The sequence below is a fragment of the Suncus etruscus genome, chromosome 5 (genome assembly GCF_024139225.1).
Source record: "Suncus etruscus isolate mSunEtr1 chromosome 5, mSunEtr1.pri.cur, whole genome shotgun sequence".
Lineage (NCBI taxonomy): Eukaryota > Metazoa > Chordata > Mammalia > Eulipotyphla > Soricidae > Suncus > Suncus etruscus.
Window position 1 is genome coordinate 46,336,907 of NC_064852.1, and position 17,690 is coordinate 46,354,596.

The 17,690-nt window shown below is 40.7% G+C and overlaps 1 protein-coding gene across 1 annotated transcript in view; it reads left to right on the forward strand.

Annotated features, from left to right (window-relative positions):
- KIF5C (kinesin family member 5C) overlaps positions 1 to 17,690 on the forward strand; it is a 210,015-nt gene that overhangs the window by 112,543 nt on the left and 79,782 nt on the right. The window contains exons 5-8 of the mRNA XM_049772995.1: positions 2,978 to 3,026; positions 5,402 to 5,457; positions 7,306 to 7,393; positions 11,893 to 12,017. Coding sequence (XP_049628952.1) covers positions 2,978 to 3,026; positions 5,402 to 5,457; positions 7,306 to 7,393; positions 11,893 to 12,017 — 318 coding nt within the window. The remainder of the gene's footprint in view (positions 1 to 2,977; positions 3,027 to 5,401; positions 5,458 to 7,305; positions 7,394 to 11,892; positions 12,018 to 17,690) is intronic.

Below are 17,690 nucleotides of genomic sequence, written 5' to 3' on the forward strand. Positions count from 1 at the left end.
CTGCTCTCCAAAGAAATTAATAAATAAAAGTATCTAATATCTATGGTGGTAAGAACAATAAATCAGAAAGCTCTAGTTTCTTCTATCAGATGTGAATAGGATTCTTTGTGCAAGATTTTCTAATAACAAATTCATGTTTACTTTTGTAGATGTTTCCTATGAAAATAAGGCTACAGGTTTAAAATATAAGAGGTAACAGAAAAGTCTTTATGAAATCTAGATGATTCAGGGGCCAGAGTAATGGCATAGAGGTAGGGCATTTGCCTTGTACACAGTTGACCCAGGATGGATGCAGGATTGATCCCTGGCATCCCATATGGTCCCTTGAGCCAGGCTTGATTTCTGAGCGAAGATCCAGTAGTAAACCCTGAGCAGCCACCAGGTGTGGCCTAAGAAAACAAACAAACCCCATAAACAAAAACAAACTAACAAAAGAACCAAAATCCAGATGATTCTGATAGAGACAAGGATGTGCCCAAACTAGGCCGCATTGAGTACAGACAGCAATGTCCAAGTCAGACCTGCAGGCTCTGCTTCCTCCAGGTGTTTTCAAGAGCAGCAGGTTGTCTGAAAGTCTGGCAGGTGTGTCTGAGGCATCTAAGGTAGCATTTGACAGATCTTTCAGTGGGCAGAGTCTGAGTGCCCGCAGTTCTCGAGGGTGCCCAGCACCAGGTTGTAGAGTTTGAATCTAGGAGTCTTGGATGGAACTCATAGAAAGTGGAATATGGCCCAATGGTAGAGCACTGGCCTGACCTGTGGCTGATCTGGCGAGCCTGGTTTTTACCTCACCACTGCATGTGGTTTGTTGAGCACTCCCGGGCACAAAGCCAAGAATAACCTTTGAGTACCACTTGGTGTGACCCAACTGCTCCCAATCCTAACCTCTTCTCCCCAAATAACAACAAAGAAAAACAAAACACAAATCTTAGTGGGAAAAGCCCTTCATATTGGGATTGGAGAGATTCCTCAAAGGTACATGCTTTGTTATGTAAGAATTAAATCTAGAAGCCCATGATCCTCTGAGCATCCCTGGAAACAACCTCCAAGCAACTCTGAAAATGATCCCAAAGAACAGAGCTAAGAATAATACCTGAGTACCATTCATTGTGGCTCAGTTACCTTTCCTCCCAATCCAACAAGATTATAAACCAGAACTAATTGGATTAGGACTAGCTCTGGGTTAGAAAGTCTTTGCCCTTCCACCCTACTCCCTTCCCCCGACTAGAGGCAGGACTGGGCAGGGAAATTCCATTTTTTTGTTTTTTTTTTTTTTTTTTGTTTGTTTGTTTTTTGGCCACACCCGGTGACGCTCAGGGGTTACTCCTGGCTATGCGCTCAGAAGTCGCTCCTGGCTTGGGGGACCATATGGGACGCCGGGGGATCGAACCGCGTTTCGTCCTAGGCTAGCGCAGGCAAGGCAGGCGCCTTACCTCTAGCGCCACCGCCACAGCCCCAGAAATTCCATTTCTAAGTGGAATGGGGACTGTTATTTACCTGTAGTATTACATCCAAATTTCTTAACTTTACTTTTTTGTTTGTTTGTTTTGGGGTCTCACTTGGCTGTGGACAAGGCTTGCTCTCAGCTCTGCTTAGGTGTTGTACCTGGCAGGGCTCAGGGGACCATGTGTGGTGATGGGGATTGAACCAGGTCACTTGTGTGCAAGGCAAGCCACTTTACTATCTCTCTAGCCTTCCCTCCAATTTCTTTTATAACTTTTAGGATAAATTTATTTAAATTTTAATTGATTCTGTGCACATGGGAGGCACGGAAAGTTGAAAAGTTGATCTGGGTATAGATAGAGTGTAGAATCTGAGATTGGATATCTGCCCTCAGATCTAATGACTGCATTTGATAACAGAGGGAGAATTGGGGTACAGGGTCATATTTCACATGATGCAAAAGCTCCAAGATCACCTATTTCATTCAAGTTTTCTTAGATGTCAGTGTAAGCCCCATCAGAGCATACAAAAGCAGATTTCTAGGTTCTAGCTGATTCAGGAGAACTGCACTAGGGTTCAGGGCTCTGCCAATATTTTGTTTGTTTTCTTGTTTTTGGCAGAGAGGGCTCCCCAGCAAGCCATTATACTCTATAGCAATGGACAATCTTCCTTGCTGAAGGCCCTATCATTTAAACAGATTCTATAGTTGATATATTGCTGCATTGAGGTCTGAGAACAATGACCTTGAAGACTTCCTTTCCTTCTCATTGTTTAACTGCATTTCATTAAATCACATTTTTCCTTGTATTCTCCTGGACTCCCCAAAAGTGGCTGCCAATATAATTTGTCTTGCTATACCTTTCTAAACTTAGTTACAAGCCTTACTGTCCTTGCTCCCTCCTCATATTTAGACCATGCTCTCATCTCTAATACTTCCATCACTCTGCTCCCCCAAATCCACATCAGATAAGTAAAGGCAATGCATCCTGTGACACTGTTGGTAGTTTCTTGCAAAGTTTTCTTTATTATTTTCTTTTTTCTGTTTCAGTCATGTAATTCTAGAAGTATGCTTGGTAATCTCCTGGGGGGAAAAGCTGAAATGCTCAGACAAGGGGGCTATTAAACTCATGATGTAAATAAATAATACCTAGATCCAACTGCAGGGCCTGCCCTGATGAACATGGACAATATCAGCAGGATAATATGGGAGAGTTGGTTGAAGCACTGCTCTTTGGATAAGAACTTCCATCTTGTTTTCCTTATCATCCTCTTATGACCATAATTGACCCCCCACAAAGTTTTCTTTTTTGTTTGCTTGCTTGCTTTTTATGCCTTACCTGGCTCTGTTCTCCAGGATTAGTCTGGCAGGGTGTGGGAAACCTGGGTAGTGCTGGGGAATGAACCAGGGACAAAGGAACACCCTACTTACTGTATTATCACTCCAGCACCTACAAAAAGCTTTTTATAAGTTTTAATAATGATATTACTGGAATGCAGTATTTGTTTTCTGTTTCACATTCAATTTGTTTTTGACTAGGTATCCTATTTTGAGATCTACTTGGACAAAATCAGGGACTTGCTGGATGGTGAGTAGTAACCTGAATGCTTGTCATTTTATTTGTTCTGTAGCCCCAGCCCAGGGAGGTTGTATGACTTACAACAGTTCTGCTAAAAAGGGCATGAAATGACTTTATTTTTTCCTGATGGCTGTATAGTATTCTATTGTGTAGATATACCAGTTTCTTTAGCTACTCATGTGCTGTTGAGCATCTGGGTTGTTTCCAGAGTTTGGCTATTGTAAATAGCGCTGCAATGAATATATAGATGTGAGGAAGGTATTTTTGTATTGTGTTTTTGTGTTCCTAGGGTATATTCCTTGGAATTAGTATTGCTGGATGATATGGGAGCTCAATTTCCAGATTTTTGAGGAATCTTCATATTGTTTTTTATAAAGGCTAGACTATACAGTAATTCCCATCTGTAGTGAGTGAGAGTTCTTTGCTCCCCACATTCCCACCAGCACTAATTGTTCTTTTTTTTGTGTGTGTCACACCCGGCAGTGCTCAGGGGTTATTCCTGGCTCCAGGCTCAGAAATTGCTCCTGGCAGGCACAGGGGACCATATGGGGCGCTGGGATTCGAACCGATGACCTCCTGCATGAAGGGCAAACGCCTTACCTCCATTCTATCTCTCCGGCCACCCCCCTTTCTTTTTTTTGTGATGTGTGCCAATCTCTGTGGCACGAAATGGTACCTCATTGTTTTCTTGATTTGCATCTCCCTGATGATTAATGATGTGGAATTTTTTTTAATGTGCCTTTTGGCCATTTGTATTTCTTCTTTCTCAAAGTGTCTGTTCATTTCTTCTCATTTTTTGATAAGGTTAGATTTTTTTTTTCTTGTTAAGTTCTATCAGTATCTTGTATATCTTATCTGTTGGGTATTAGGTGAATAGTTTCTCCCATTCTGTGGGTGACCTTTATATCATAGTCACTATTTCCTCTGAGGTGCAGAAGCTTTTCATTTAATATAGTCTCTTTGTTTAGTCTCAGCTTCTACTTATTTGGACTGTGATATTTCCTTCTTAAAGATGCCTTTAGTCTCAATATCATGGAGTGTTTTACTTATATGTTCTTTTATATTCCTATGGTTATGGGTCTGATATCAAGGTCTTTAATTCATTTGAATTTGACCTTTGTGCATAGTGTAGGATGGAGGTCTGAGTTTTTTTTTTTTACATGTGGCTACCAGTTGTACCAGCACCATTTGTGGAAGAGGCTTTCCTTATTCCATTGTGCTGTTTTTTTTCCCTTTATTAAACATTAATTGATTGTATGTCTGGGGAACATTCAGTACTTGGTCTGTTACATTGATCTGAGTATCTGTCTTTATTCCAATACCATGCTATTTTAATGACTATTGCTTTGTAGTACAATTTAAAGTTGGGGAAAGTGGTACCTTCCATCTTCCACTTCCTAAGGGTTGCTTTAGCTATTCATGTGTGTTTATTGTTCCAAATGAATTTTAGAAGTGATTGATCCACTTCTTTGAGGAATGTCATGTATATCCTTAGAGGAAATGCATTAAATCAGTACAAAGATTTAGGGAGTATTGCCATTTTAATGGTGTTAATCCTCACAGTCCATAAACAGGGTATGTAGCTCAATATTCTGTGTCCATTTTTATTTCTTGAAGCATTGTTTTGTAGTTTTCTTTGTATAGGTCCTTGACCTTTTTAGTTAAGTTGACCCCAAGATATTTGAGTTTCTGTGGTACTAATGTGGTACATATACACAATGGGATACTATGCAGCTGTCAGGGAAAACGAAGTCATGAAATTTTCATATATATGGATGGGCTTGGAAATTATTATACTGAGTGAAATAAGTCAGAGGGAGAGAGATAGACATAGAATAGTCTCACTTATCTGTGGGATTTAAGAAAAATAAAAGACAATATTGTAATAATACCTAAAGACAATAGAGATGAGGGTTGGAAGGACCAGGCCACGATATGAAGCTTACCACAGTAGTGATGAGTACAGTTAGAGAAATCTACACTAACAACTAACATGACAATGGAAGTGAGTGAGAGAAATAGAATGCCTGTCTTGAAGACAGGCAGGGGTTGGGGGAGGATAGAGATAGGGGGCATTGGTGATGGGAAGGTTGCACTGTTGAAAGGGAGTGTTCTTTTATATAACTAAAATCTAACTACAGACCTGGTTGTAATCATGGTGCTTAAATAAAGATATTATTAAAAACAACATGAAATGAAAGAGCATAAATAACTTCAAGCAGACATTCTTTCTCTGCCCTTCATGCTGTTCCTTACTCTCCAACTCTCTCTGATCTTAAAGATAAGACTCATGTATCTTCCATAATACTTTCTGCTTTTCTTTAATGACTGAGTCCTTAACTTTTTTCCCCCATCTTTGCATGTCTTTATTATATCCTTTACAGTATCCAAGACAAATTTGGCTGTTCATGAAGATAAAAACAGAGTCCCTTACGTAAAGGTAGGAGGAAATCTTGTTCATGCTGCTATTGATTTCTCTTTCAGCAATCTGACCCTCATTGTTACATAAGATTCCTGGAAAATTACCTGTCGAGCACAGAGAGAGATGTTGAATCATCTTTTTTGTATCTAATACTGATCTAGTTAGGAAAATAGATATTTGAGTTCTTCATTTGTATTTTACTATGTAAAAAAATATCACAGATAGTCTAAATGCAGGAGGTAAGAATTACAGAACTGAAAAAATATTTCTTACTCACACTGAATTATGTTGACTATAGTCATTTATTCTACTTATTGTAAATGAGGCTGTTAAGGTCAGATGCCAAGATGTAGAAGCCACTGGTGAGGTCAGAGCTGCTTGTGAGGTTAAGAGTCACTGGGTGTAGAAGTCACTGGTGAAGCCAGATCTCAGGCAAGTAGTGCACTCACAAAGAAGCACTAGCCATCTTAGGAGAATAACTGATTTCATTGTAGGTGGAAAATGGATATTTACATTGGGGGAGAGTAGGGTGTGGACTCTGTCAGCCCATCAGGTAGAATTTAAGAGGGAATTTTATAAAAAGGAAACAGGTGTTTGCTTTTATGTTTAGGGAAGACTAGCTAAGGGGATTAGGGAAAGCAAGGTGTGTGCTCCAGATGATAAAGCAGGGCATGTGCTTAAGCTACAACTTACTAGGGGAAATCTGTCATATATAGTTATAGTCTAGAGTATCTGACACAAGGTGGCTAGAGTGTAAATATATAAAATATGAAAGACAGGGCCCAGAGGGATAGCACAGCGGTGTTTACCTTGCAAGCAGCCAATCCAGGACCTAAGGTGGTTGGTTCGAATCCCGGTGTCCCATATGGTCCTCCGTGCCTGCCAGGAGCTATTTCTGAGCAGACAGCCAGGAGTAACCCCTGAGCACTGCTGGGTGTGGCCCAAAAACCAAATATATATATATAAAACAAAGTAAAATTTAATCCTTTTTTTTTGGCCACATCTGTGATGCTTAAGGGTTACTCCTGACTATGTGCTCAGAAATCGTTCCTGGTTTGGGGGATTATATGGAATGCTGAAGGATTGAACCGCGGTCTATCCTAGGTCAGCCACGTGCAAGGCAAATGGCAAATGTCCTACTGCTGCACCACCATTCCGGCCCCCCATTTCTTTTTTATTTTTATTTTTATTTTATTTATTTATTTATTTATTTATTTATTTATTTATTTATTTATTTTGTTTTTGGGCCGCACCCGGCAATACTCAGGGGTTACTTCTGGCTGTCTGCTCAGAAATAGCTCCTGGCAGGCACAGGGGACCATATGGGACACCGGGATTCAAACCAACCACCTTTGGTCCTGGATCGGCTGCTTGCAAGGCAAACACCGCTGTGCTATCTCTCCGGGCCCTTTTATTTTTTTTTGGGTCACATCTGCCAGTGCTCAGGCGTTACTCCTGGCTCTATGCTCAGAAATCGCTCCTGGCAGGCTCAGGGACCATATGGGATGCTGGGATTCAAACCACTGTCCTCCTGCATGCAAGGCAAATGCCCTACCTCTATGCTATCTCTCTGGCCCCCTCATTTCTCTTTCTATCACTGATGTTCTTTAGCTTATGAATCCATTGCCAACGAGTATAGAACAGAATAAAAAGATATCAGCTTTTGTTTTTTGGGTTTTCTACAAATTGCTCAATATCTTTCTAAAGTGGTGTTAAAGCCATAGACAAAGAGGAAAAGTTGAATAAACAACTGCAGCCTTTTTCTTGGTTTCTGCTTCTAGAACAGAAGTGGGCAGAAGATTTTGCTTTTTTTTCAGTTTTAGTTTTTAGTTTTTAAATGGTAAAACTCAATGAGCTCTCTTTCAGGGGTGTACTGAACGGTTTGTGTCAAGCCCTGAGGAGGTCATGGATGTGATAGATGAAGGCAAAGCAAATCGGCATGTAGCTGTAACAAGTAAGTATGGTGGTGTTTCCTCTGCTACTTAGGAGATGGCTGTTGATGCTACCAGGACCTGGTTGAAGCATGCATGGGAAGATGGTCGGAAATAGTAGCTTGCACAGATACCTAGCCATGGGCACATGCCTTACAGCCAGTGAGTGGGGAAGCAGTGCCTTCTTCTGTCCAGAAAAATTTTGACACTTTGAACTCTGTTAAGACCATAGAACTTAAGCACTAGGGAAAACAGTCACCAATCAACTATAGGTGAGAAAAGTAATTCTCTAGGTTTAGATTAGTACTTTTTATTATTTAGGAACTTTTAAAAACCAAATTGACAAATGTTCTATGTCTACTAACAGTGCATGAAATTCTTTTCCTCCATATTCTTAACATTTGCTGTTTTTGTTATTGTCATTTTTGTTTGAGGGCCACAACTAACAGTGGTCAGGACATGCTCTTGGTTCTGTGTTGAGGGATAAGTCCTGGTGGTGCTCAGGAAACCATACGCAGTCCCTGGACTACCAGGGATGGGGTACATATAATGTTGGCTACATGAAGACAACCTGTACTCTGTTGCTGGCCCTACTATAATTATTTTCTTATTGTAGCTATACTTCAGTGTGAAATCATAAGTAATTTGGGTTTGCTTTGCATTTCTTCAGTGATTAGGAAAAGTAAGCAAATTGATCATATCTCCTTTGAAGGAAGTGTGTATTCAAAAGAAGTCTTTTGGACATTTTTTTTTCTTTTTGGTTTTTGGGCCACACCCAGCAGTGTTCAGGGGTTACTCCTGGCTATCTGCTCAGAAATAGCTCCTGGCAGGCACGGGGAACCATATGGGACTCCGAACCAATCACCTTAGCTCTTGGATCAGCTGCTTGCAAGGCAAACACCACTGTGCTATCTCTCCGGCTCCTTGGCCATTTTTTAATTAGCTGTTATTTTTTAGTTGATTTATAGTAATTCTTTATATAGTCTAGGTAATACTTTATCAGATGTGTAGTTTTGCAGATATTCTCTCTGTAGGTCACCTTTTTATTCTGTTGATAGTATCCTTTCTTGCATAACAGATTTAAATTTGATGACTTAGGGTCAGAGAAATAGCATAGCAGTATGCGTTTGCTTTGTATGCGGCCGACACAGAATGGACCTGGGCTCGATTCCCGGCATCCCATATGGTCCCCCAAGCCAGGAGTGAGTTCTGAGTGCATAGCCAGGAGTAACTTTGGAGCGCTGCTGGGTGTGGCCATAAAATAAAATAAAATAAAATAAAATAAAATAAAATAAAATAAAATAAAATAAAATTGATGACTTTCAGCTTACTCGGGTCTTTTTTTCATTTTTGCTTGTAAGTTTAGTGCAATCAGTAAGAAATTATTGCCAAGTTGAGTATTGTAATGCTTTTCTTGTTTTCTATTATGGTTTATAGTTTTTATTTTCAATAGGTCTGTAATTTTTTTAGTTAATTTTTGTCTAGGGTTTGTATCTACTGTGGAGCAAAGTAAACAGGCCTTTAACTAGTGAGATGGAGTTTATTTGGAAATAGTTATAAGGATTGCAATCAAAAATAAGCAAGCTGGAGCCAGAGTGATAGCACAGAGGTAGGCCATTTGCCTTGCACGTGACCAACCCAGACCATGTGCAGACCTGGGTTCAATTTCTGGCATCCCATATGGTCCCCTGAGCCTGCCAGGAATGATTTTTAAGCACAGAGCCAGGAGTAACCCCTGAGCATCACTGGGTTGGCCCCCACAAAACCCAACAACAATAACACAAAAACACAAAAAACAAAAAACAAAAAAGCAAAATTAAGCAAGCTGTATAAGTCATAGGTAACTTCAAGGAGGCAAAGGAAATATTGGCTTTTATTAGGCTTTAGGAGAAAATAAACAAGTTCTTTGAGGTTTGTGGTGGTTCTTTACTGGTACAAGTAGTGGGCAGTTTTTACTGTTGCTGGGTCAGAGGTTTCATGTGAACTCCAAGAAGTGGTGTATGAAGTTCACAGCTTCCTGATTTTATTAAAAATTTATTTTGGGCACTGTAGTTTATAATATTGTTAATTACAGGTTTTTATACACAGCACAACCCCTCACTATGCTTTTATCTTTTTTAGCAAAGTTTTTATTTTTTTATGTAAACAGCTTTCATATCCTTAGTATATTCATTCCTAAGCATTCTACTATTTTTGTTGCTATTGTATTTATTTATTTATTTTATTTGTTTTGTTTTTTTGTTTTTGGGTCACACCCGGCAGTACTCAGGGGTTACTTCTGGCTCTAAGCTCAGAAATCGCTCCTGGCAGGCTCGGGGGACCATATGGGATGCTGGAATTCGAACCACAGTCCTTCTGCATGAAAGGCAAACACCCTACTTCCATGCTATCTCTCCGACCCCTATTGTATTTATGTTTTGAGGGAGAGCTCCTAAACAGTTGTTTGGGGGTACCTGAGGTTAATTCTGGTGACACTTGTTTAACTAGACTGTATAGCTCAATTCTGGAGCCTGGGAATGTGGTACTATTCAGACGCAGCTGTTTTGGGGGTTACTAAGGCCACACTCAGGTGCAGGGAAGGAATTAGGTAAGAGTAGAACTCATGTCCTTGTGCAGTCAAGGCATGCACTCTGACCCCTGAGTTATCTCAATATCCTCTTTTCTTGTTGCTATTTTTTTTTGGGGTCCCACCTGGCAGCGCTAAGGGGTTACTCCTGGCTCTATGCTCAGAAATCGCTCCTGGCAGGCTCGGGGGACCATATGGGATGCCGGGATTTGAACCATCGACCTTCTGCATGCAAGGCAAACGCCTTACCTCCATGCTATCTCTCCGACCCCTTGTTGCTATTTTTAATGGAAGTGTTTTCTCTGTTTCTTTTTCAGATTGTTCATTACCTATAGAATACTTTAAGTGTATTAAGTGTTAACTTAATAACTTTGTTATTTAATTGAAGTTTAGTATTGTCAACTTTACTGCATTTAGTTATTTATTGCACATGATTTTTTGTTTTTGTTTTTGTTTTTGGATTTTGAGTACCTGGTGGTGCTCAGAGGTTACTCCTGGTTCTGCACGCAGAAATCACTCCTGGCAGGCTTGGGGGATCATATGGGATGTCCGGATTCAAACCACCACCTGTCTTGGGGCATGCATGGCTAACGCCCTACTGCTCTGCTCTTTCCAGCCCCCATGGGAATTTTTTGGGGGGATTGTAGAACTTTTTTAAAAATTTTGTTAAATGATCTTATGTCATTACTAATGAGTGTTGATTCTCAGCTAACTCAGTTGGCAATAGAGTTCAATTTTTTTCTTTAATTTTGTGCCACACCTGGCATTACTCAGGGTTTACTCCGGGCTCTATACTCAGAAATTACTTCTGGCAGCCTTGGTAGGACCATATGGGATGCTGGGCATCGAATCTAGGTCAGCTGCATGCAAGGCAAACGACCTACTTACTGTGCTGTCACTTCATCCAGGTTCAAAAATTTTTTTTTTTTTTTTGGTTTTTGGGTCACACCGGGCGGTGCTCAGGGGTTACTCCTGGCTGTCTGCTCAGAAATAGCTCCTGGCAGGCATGGGGGACCATATGGGACACCGGGATTCGAACCAACCACCTTTAGTCCTGGATTGGCTGCTTGCAAGGCAAACGCCGCTGTGCTATCTCTCCGGGCCCCAGGTTCAAAATTTTTAATTCTGATAATCCTATTTTTAAAAGTAATTTTTGTTGTTTTTGCACTATACCCTGTGGTGCTCAGGGCTTACTTCTAGCTCTGTGCTCTGGAGGCCATATTGGAGTTTGAATCCAACGTGGCCATGTGCAAGGCAAATACCATACCTGCTGTACTATCTCTCTAGCCCAATAATTGAATCTTAATGAAGCATAAATTTTCTAGTCTCTGCATTTTTTTTTTTGATTTTTGGGTCACACCCGGCAGCGTTCAGGGGTTACTCCTGGCTCCATGCTCAGAAATTGCTCCTGGCGGGCTGGGGGACCATATGGGATGCCGGGATTTGAACCACTGACCCTCTGCATGCAAGGCAAATGCCTTACCTCCATGCTATCTCTCCGGCTCCCATAGTCTCCTCATGTTTTGAGTGTAGTTTCAGAAAGAAGTACAGATAGTAATCTTTTCTCAGGAGAGTTTGTATTGCTAGTAAGAAAAGACTTGTGCCCAGGAAGGTGAAAGAAATTGTGTGCTAATTCTGATGATGCTGGCTGAAGAAGCTGTAAACTACAGAAAATCAGGTTGGAGTGGGAACTTGTGGATGAGGGATTTGATGCCAGGCAGAGTAAGAAAACGTTAGCTCAAGCCATTGCCTATGTTGTAGATTTTTTTTCTTTGCTCTTTAGATCATTTAGAACATATTTTAAGAAAGGAATGGTGAAATCAGATCATTAAAAAATTTTTTTTTCTGAACTGACTTAAGAATGAGACTAGACTGAATTTGTGAGACTTTTCAGACAAGAGGTTTGAACCCTAAATTGGTGTTTCTCTGTTGAGCAGTAAACTGTTTTCCTTTCAGACATGAATGAACACAGCTCTAGAAGTCACAGTATCTTCCTGATTAACATTAAACAAGAGAATGTAGAGACCGAGAAAAAACTCAGTGGGAAGCTTTATCTAGTTGATTTGGCTGGGAGTGAAAAGGTAATTTGTTCTTTATTTGTATTACTATAATTTCCCCATTATTTGCTTTGGTGTGAAATGGTATAATTTTTATGCCCTTCTCATCCCAGGTTTTAAAGAGCTTTTAAAATGTTCGATGTTGTGCCAAGGTGTTATTAAATTTAACCTTTGTTTCCCTGCCTTTTTTTTTTTTTTAAATCTGGTCCTCAAATTTATGTTTCAGGAGGTGCTTTGAATGTGGCTCTGATTTATGCCTAATTGCCATAAATGGAATAAAACCTTGTGAATTTAGCCCAGTAAAAGCAGCTATGCACATGCAGAGGGTCTTGAATATTTGAGAAGTGGAGTGACAATCTCTGTCTCCCCATGTCATCACAGACTCCTATGGGCCGGAAAATGGCTTTAATATGGGAATATGGCAGTCCTACCTCTTTCTGCTGGTTTGTAGCTGATAGATCACACCGGGGCCTCCCTCCATTCCATGTTACTCCGCTCAGTACACATTGGTTGGTTGGTAGCCTCAGTGGGTTACTTTACATCTTTGAAGTTGATTCATGAAGCCTGGAGCCAGTCACTTTTGCTGTCACATGTCCTGACACTTCTTTGATCTGTCAGGGTTGTCTTGGCATTCTCTGTGTCCTGTCTCCCTCCCTGGTTCTGATACTAGCCTCATTCTAGAGCACACAGGCTTCCTAGAAACCTGCCTTTTGCCTGCTCCCAGCCTTACTTCCTCTGCTACCAGATCGAGAGCTTAGCCTCTTTGTGTGACATCACTGAGCAATTGCATGCGGTCCCTGCTGACCTCATGCTGAGCGTGTCTGTCAGGTCCAGCCCTGCAGCTCATTTAGTCTCCTGAACTGTCTTTGTACTCAACTTCCTATAAGCCCACTGTTGAGTTCCCACAGACCCAGCTATGACCACTGCTCAATTCTATGTACAGCACCTTTCATTGTCCACTCATAAGAATGGGTATCTGGAACACTATTGTTTCCACACTGACCATCATCCACCATGATTAGTTTTGGTACCAGACTCTATATAGGAGCCTCTTTTCCAAGCAGTCCACCTTTTGTTTAGGAGCACAGAGATAAGGGTTGAAATGTAGCTGGAATAGGTCTCATGTCAGAGGGAGGCCTGTCCCTTCAGTCTTAGGGGTTATTGATTATGATATTTAGGAGACATCTAACATATTGACAGCTGCCCTGTACTACTGGTGGCTCACACTTGTGAACACAAATTGCAGTGTATTTCAAGTGGTGATTTCACACACTTATTTCCTTTGCCCATTATCAATTTTCCTTTGCCCTAGAGAGGTTTCCACTTTATATATTAGTATGATTTCTTAGGAAATAACACGAGGTTTTTGTTTGTTTTTTGTTTCTGGGCCACACCTGGTGACGCTCAGGGGTTATTCCTAATTATGCAGTCAGAAATTGTTCCTGGCTTGGGGGACCATATGGGATGCTGGGGATAGAACCCAGGTTCGTCCTGGGTCAACCACGTGCAAGGCAAATGCCTTACCGCTGTGCTATCACTCTGATCCCAACACAAGGTTTTTGTTTCAACTCCTCTTGTATTCTTCCCTTTAACTGAGAAGTTTACATAGCTAGAGCTCAAATTTTCCTTGTCTGGAAAATTTGATCATGTGTCTTGTCTGTTTTTTTAATTTAATTTAATTTTTATTTATTTATTTATTTAGTTTTTGTTTTTGTTTTTTTGGGCCACACCCAGCATTGCTCAGGGGTTACTCCAGTATTCTGCTCAGAAATAGCTCCTGGCAGGCACGGGGGACCATATGGGACACTGGGATTCAAACCAACCACCTTAGGTCCTGGATCGGCTGCTTGCAAGGCAAACACCGCTGTGCTATCTCTCCGGGCCCTTAATTTTATTTTTTTTAATATATTTTTACATTTTTATTTTATTAAAACCATTGTGATCTACATAGTTCTTCATAATTGAATTTCAGATATACAGTGAGTCAGGGCCATTCCCATCACCAATGCCAAATCTCTTTCACCAATGACCCCAGAGTGTATTTTATACCACCTCCCTTTGCTTCCTGGCCTGCAGGCCAGTATAACAGGCACATTTAAGTTTAGATTGTTAAAATTTAGTTTCTTGATTCTATTGTCATTGACTTTGGCTTGGATATTTAGTACTGTCCTTATTTTTTTATTTTTTCTCCACCAATGCATCTGAGACTACTTGGCCCTTGGTCCCAGCCTTTCTTTTTTCTTTACTTCTTAGTTTTAGAGAAAATGCATAAATATGTGGTTAAACAAAGTAATCCATGTCCCAAGGTTCTATGAAAAAGGCAGGAGCCCCTATTTAAAAGATGAGAAAAAATAAACAAAGAAAAGGGTGTGTGTGCCAGTTTTTTTTTTTTTTTTGCATGGCTCAATAAAAGTTGGGGAAAATAGAAAAGACAACCCTTTTCCCTAAAAACAGGGAGACCCTACTCATGAAGCATCTTGCCATAAGACCAATTAGAGGCTATGGGCATACTAAGTTGTCTAACCTCAAAGTCTTTCTTTGTGATCTCAGTAAATTCTTCTCAGTTCTGGTTATTGCAGTCAGGTTTCTGTATTTAGCGTCCTGGTTTTTGTACAGATCCTATGTCAAAGACAGGGTGTCACAGAGCATCTTCTGGTTTCATCTTACTATTAGATGGCAATGCAGGAAACCCTGTCCTGAAAGCAAGTTGTTGCTGTTTCCAAGTCATCAGGATGTTACATAAACCCACTCTGGAGCAAGTCGGTGCCAGAGCAGCATTAGGGCCTTCTCTGATAGAAGTCTGATTCCTAATGCTGGTGCATAAAACTATGCTGGTTTCATAGATAGGATCTAAGGTTCAGGGGTGAATGGTCATTGTTAATCATCTGAAACCTAAGCCAAGTCATTATGACAAGTGTTCAAGGTGAAAGGCCTGCTGCAATAAAAAATTTGAATTCCTATCCCTATGAGATGAAAACTTGTTTCCATATATAAGATTTTCTCCATTTTAATTGCTATGCACAGCAGTGTTTGCCTTGCAAGCAGCCGATCCAGGACCTAAGGTGGTTGGTTCGAATCCCGGTGTCCCATATGGTCCCCCGTGCCTGCCAGGAGCTATTTCTGAGCAGACAGCCAGGAGTAACCCCTGAGCACCGCTGGGTGTGGCCCCAAAAAACCCAAAATAAATAAATAAATAAAAAGAGGAATGAAGAAAACTATATCGGAAATAGACAATTATTATTGTCTATTATTATTATACCTGTTATCATGAGCCAGTTCTTCTGGCCCTCATCTATAGGCATATTACAATTATCTTTAATTTTTCCTAAAACCCATATATGAGTGAGACTATTCTGTGTCTCTCTCCCTCTGACTTATTTTACTCAGCATAATAGACAGTGTTCAAATAAAGACATAAAAATATATATAAAAAGCCTAAATTTTAAAAATCTTCAGTGTCAGCTGGTACCCATCAAGTGGCATACTAAATACATCAATAAGGCACTAGCATGGGCCAGAGTGAGAGAGAGAGAGAGAGCTCAGTGAGAATATACATGCTTGTATGTAGGAAGCCCAAGTTCTGTGCCCTGAGTTCCACCAGAAACCACTGCTATATTTTATATATATATATATATATATTTCAGGAATATCTTCTGAGCACTGCCATGGTTGCACACATACAATAATTAAAATAATAATTATTAATACAAATTTAGGCATTCACACACGGAAAAAAAAGAATTATACCTATTAAGGAAATACATCTAAAGAGATATATGAAGGAAATATACATCTCTCCTTTAAGTCTTTTGAAATAATCTGGGGGTAGGGAGTGGGAATAAAATATGGAGCACAGCTTTAGCCTGTCACATGGTCTTTTGGAGTCTGAAAACGGCTTCCAGCAATCACATATCAGGAAATGTCCTGTGTTGGGGTTTTTTCAAAAACTGAATCTGGTAGTGAGCAACAGTCCCCAGTGAAGGGAGGTGGGAGAAAAGAGGCCGCTGAGAGCAAATCAGCAGCAATGGCTGTGGCAGTTTCTTCTTGGGCTGAGGCAAGGTGGGCTGGGGTGTCTTGACTGTTTTAAGAGTTAAAGAGAATATGTGGCTAGGTTGTTATTTGTGACCCATCAGCTATGTTGTGTCTCTGTAAGTAGGTGGAGTCTTTTTTCCATTCCAAGAGATGAAAATGTTAGCCTGTTTGGAAAAAATCTTCCCCCAAACATATGTTCATTTCTATTGTTGGTAGTTTTTCCTTTATACATAATTAAAACACGTAATTGTATAGTTCAAATTTGCTTCCCCATTCTTTCTTTCTTTCTTTTTTTTTGCTTGTTATTGGGCTACACTGACAATGCTTGGGTTACTCCTTGCTCTGCCTTCACAAATCACTCATAAGGACTCAGGGAACCATATTGGGTGCCAATGATCAAACCTGGGTTGGCTGAGTTCAAGAAAAATGCCCTAACTCAAGAATCCTCAGACTTTTTAAATGGGGCCAGTTCACTGTCTCTCAGACAGTTGGAGGGCCAGAGTATAGTTTAAAAAAAAGAATCCTATGAACAATAGTGACCTATGGGTCATACTTTGAGGACCTTTGCCTTATACTGAGAGGAGGAGTTGAGAGACAAAGAAAGAAGAAGGGGAGTCAGAGAGTGCAACACATATTCCACACATGCACACTGCCGGCCTAGAATGAATTGGCAGCTAAGCAGAACAGGCAGCAGCAGCAGCAGCAAAATGACCCAGACTGACTAATTGTCCATGATGGGCCGCATGTGACCTGTGGACCATAGTTTGAGGATCCCTACTCTACCCTGTACTATCTCTTCTACTCTATGGTTCCTCATTTTTTTTTTCTTCTAAGAGCAGCTGCTTTCCCTGTCTAGTTTTTTTCAGCAAGCAGAGCTATGAATCATGTTGAACTCCCATTTTTCCCTTAGCATCTGTAAGCTGTTCTCTACCTAGAGCAAATGCTGTAAATACCAAATTACTAGTAATAGCTGAGCCGAGGAGAAGCCACGTGAGGCCCTGCTGGCTACAGAGAAGAAAAGACAATTTTACAGTGCAGCAGTCTGAGTTGTCTCTAGACCCTTCCTTTTGCATAATTGCTCCTTTCTCCCTTGCTAAGGAAGTTGAGAAAAGAGCACCACATAGACAGATCTCCCTACTGCTTGTTCTTTCAAGTTGGAACTTGAAAATGGTGTGTTTGTCATTCACAGTTTCTTGGGACTGCATTTTCTCTATCATTTCCCTCTGGGATCTGTCTGCCCTGAAATCTCTGATTTAAGTCTTCTAGAAGAGCCCTGTCTGCCTTTAGTAGAGCCCCCTTTCATTTTACTAAGTTTTGGGGGTCCTATCCAGCAATGCTCAGAGATTACTTCCGGCTCTGCACTCAGGAATTAATCCTGGCAGGCGTGGGGAACCACATGTGATGCTGGGGATTGAACACGAAGCTGGCACTTGCCTTGCACCTGCTGTACTATAACTCAAACTCCTAGTGGGGCCCTTTTTCAGAGTCTGGTTTCACTGGATAGATGGCCTCTAGGGACATCATCTAGAATGTTACCACTCGAGGGATTGCAACCATTTCCCTAATTGAGAGAAAAAAAATGACAGCCAGAGAAATCAAATTTCAAGTCTTGGAGACAAGGGAAGGTTTTTTTCCCTTTCTTAAAATCAATGTGGTTCTTCCTTT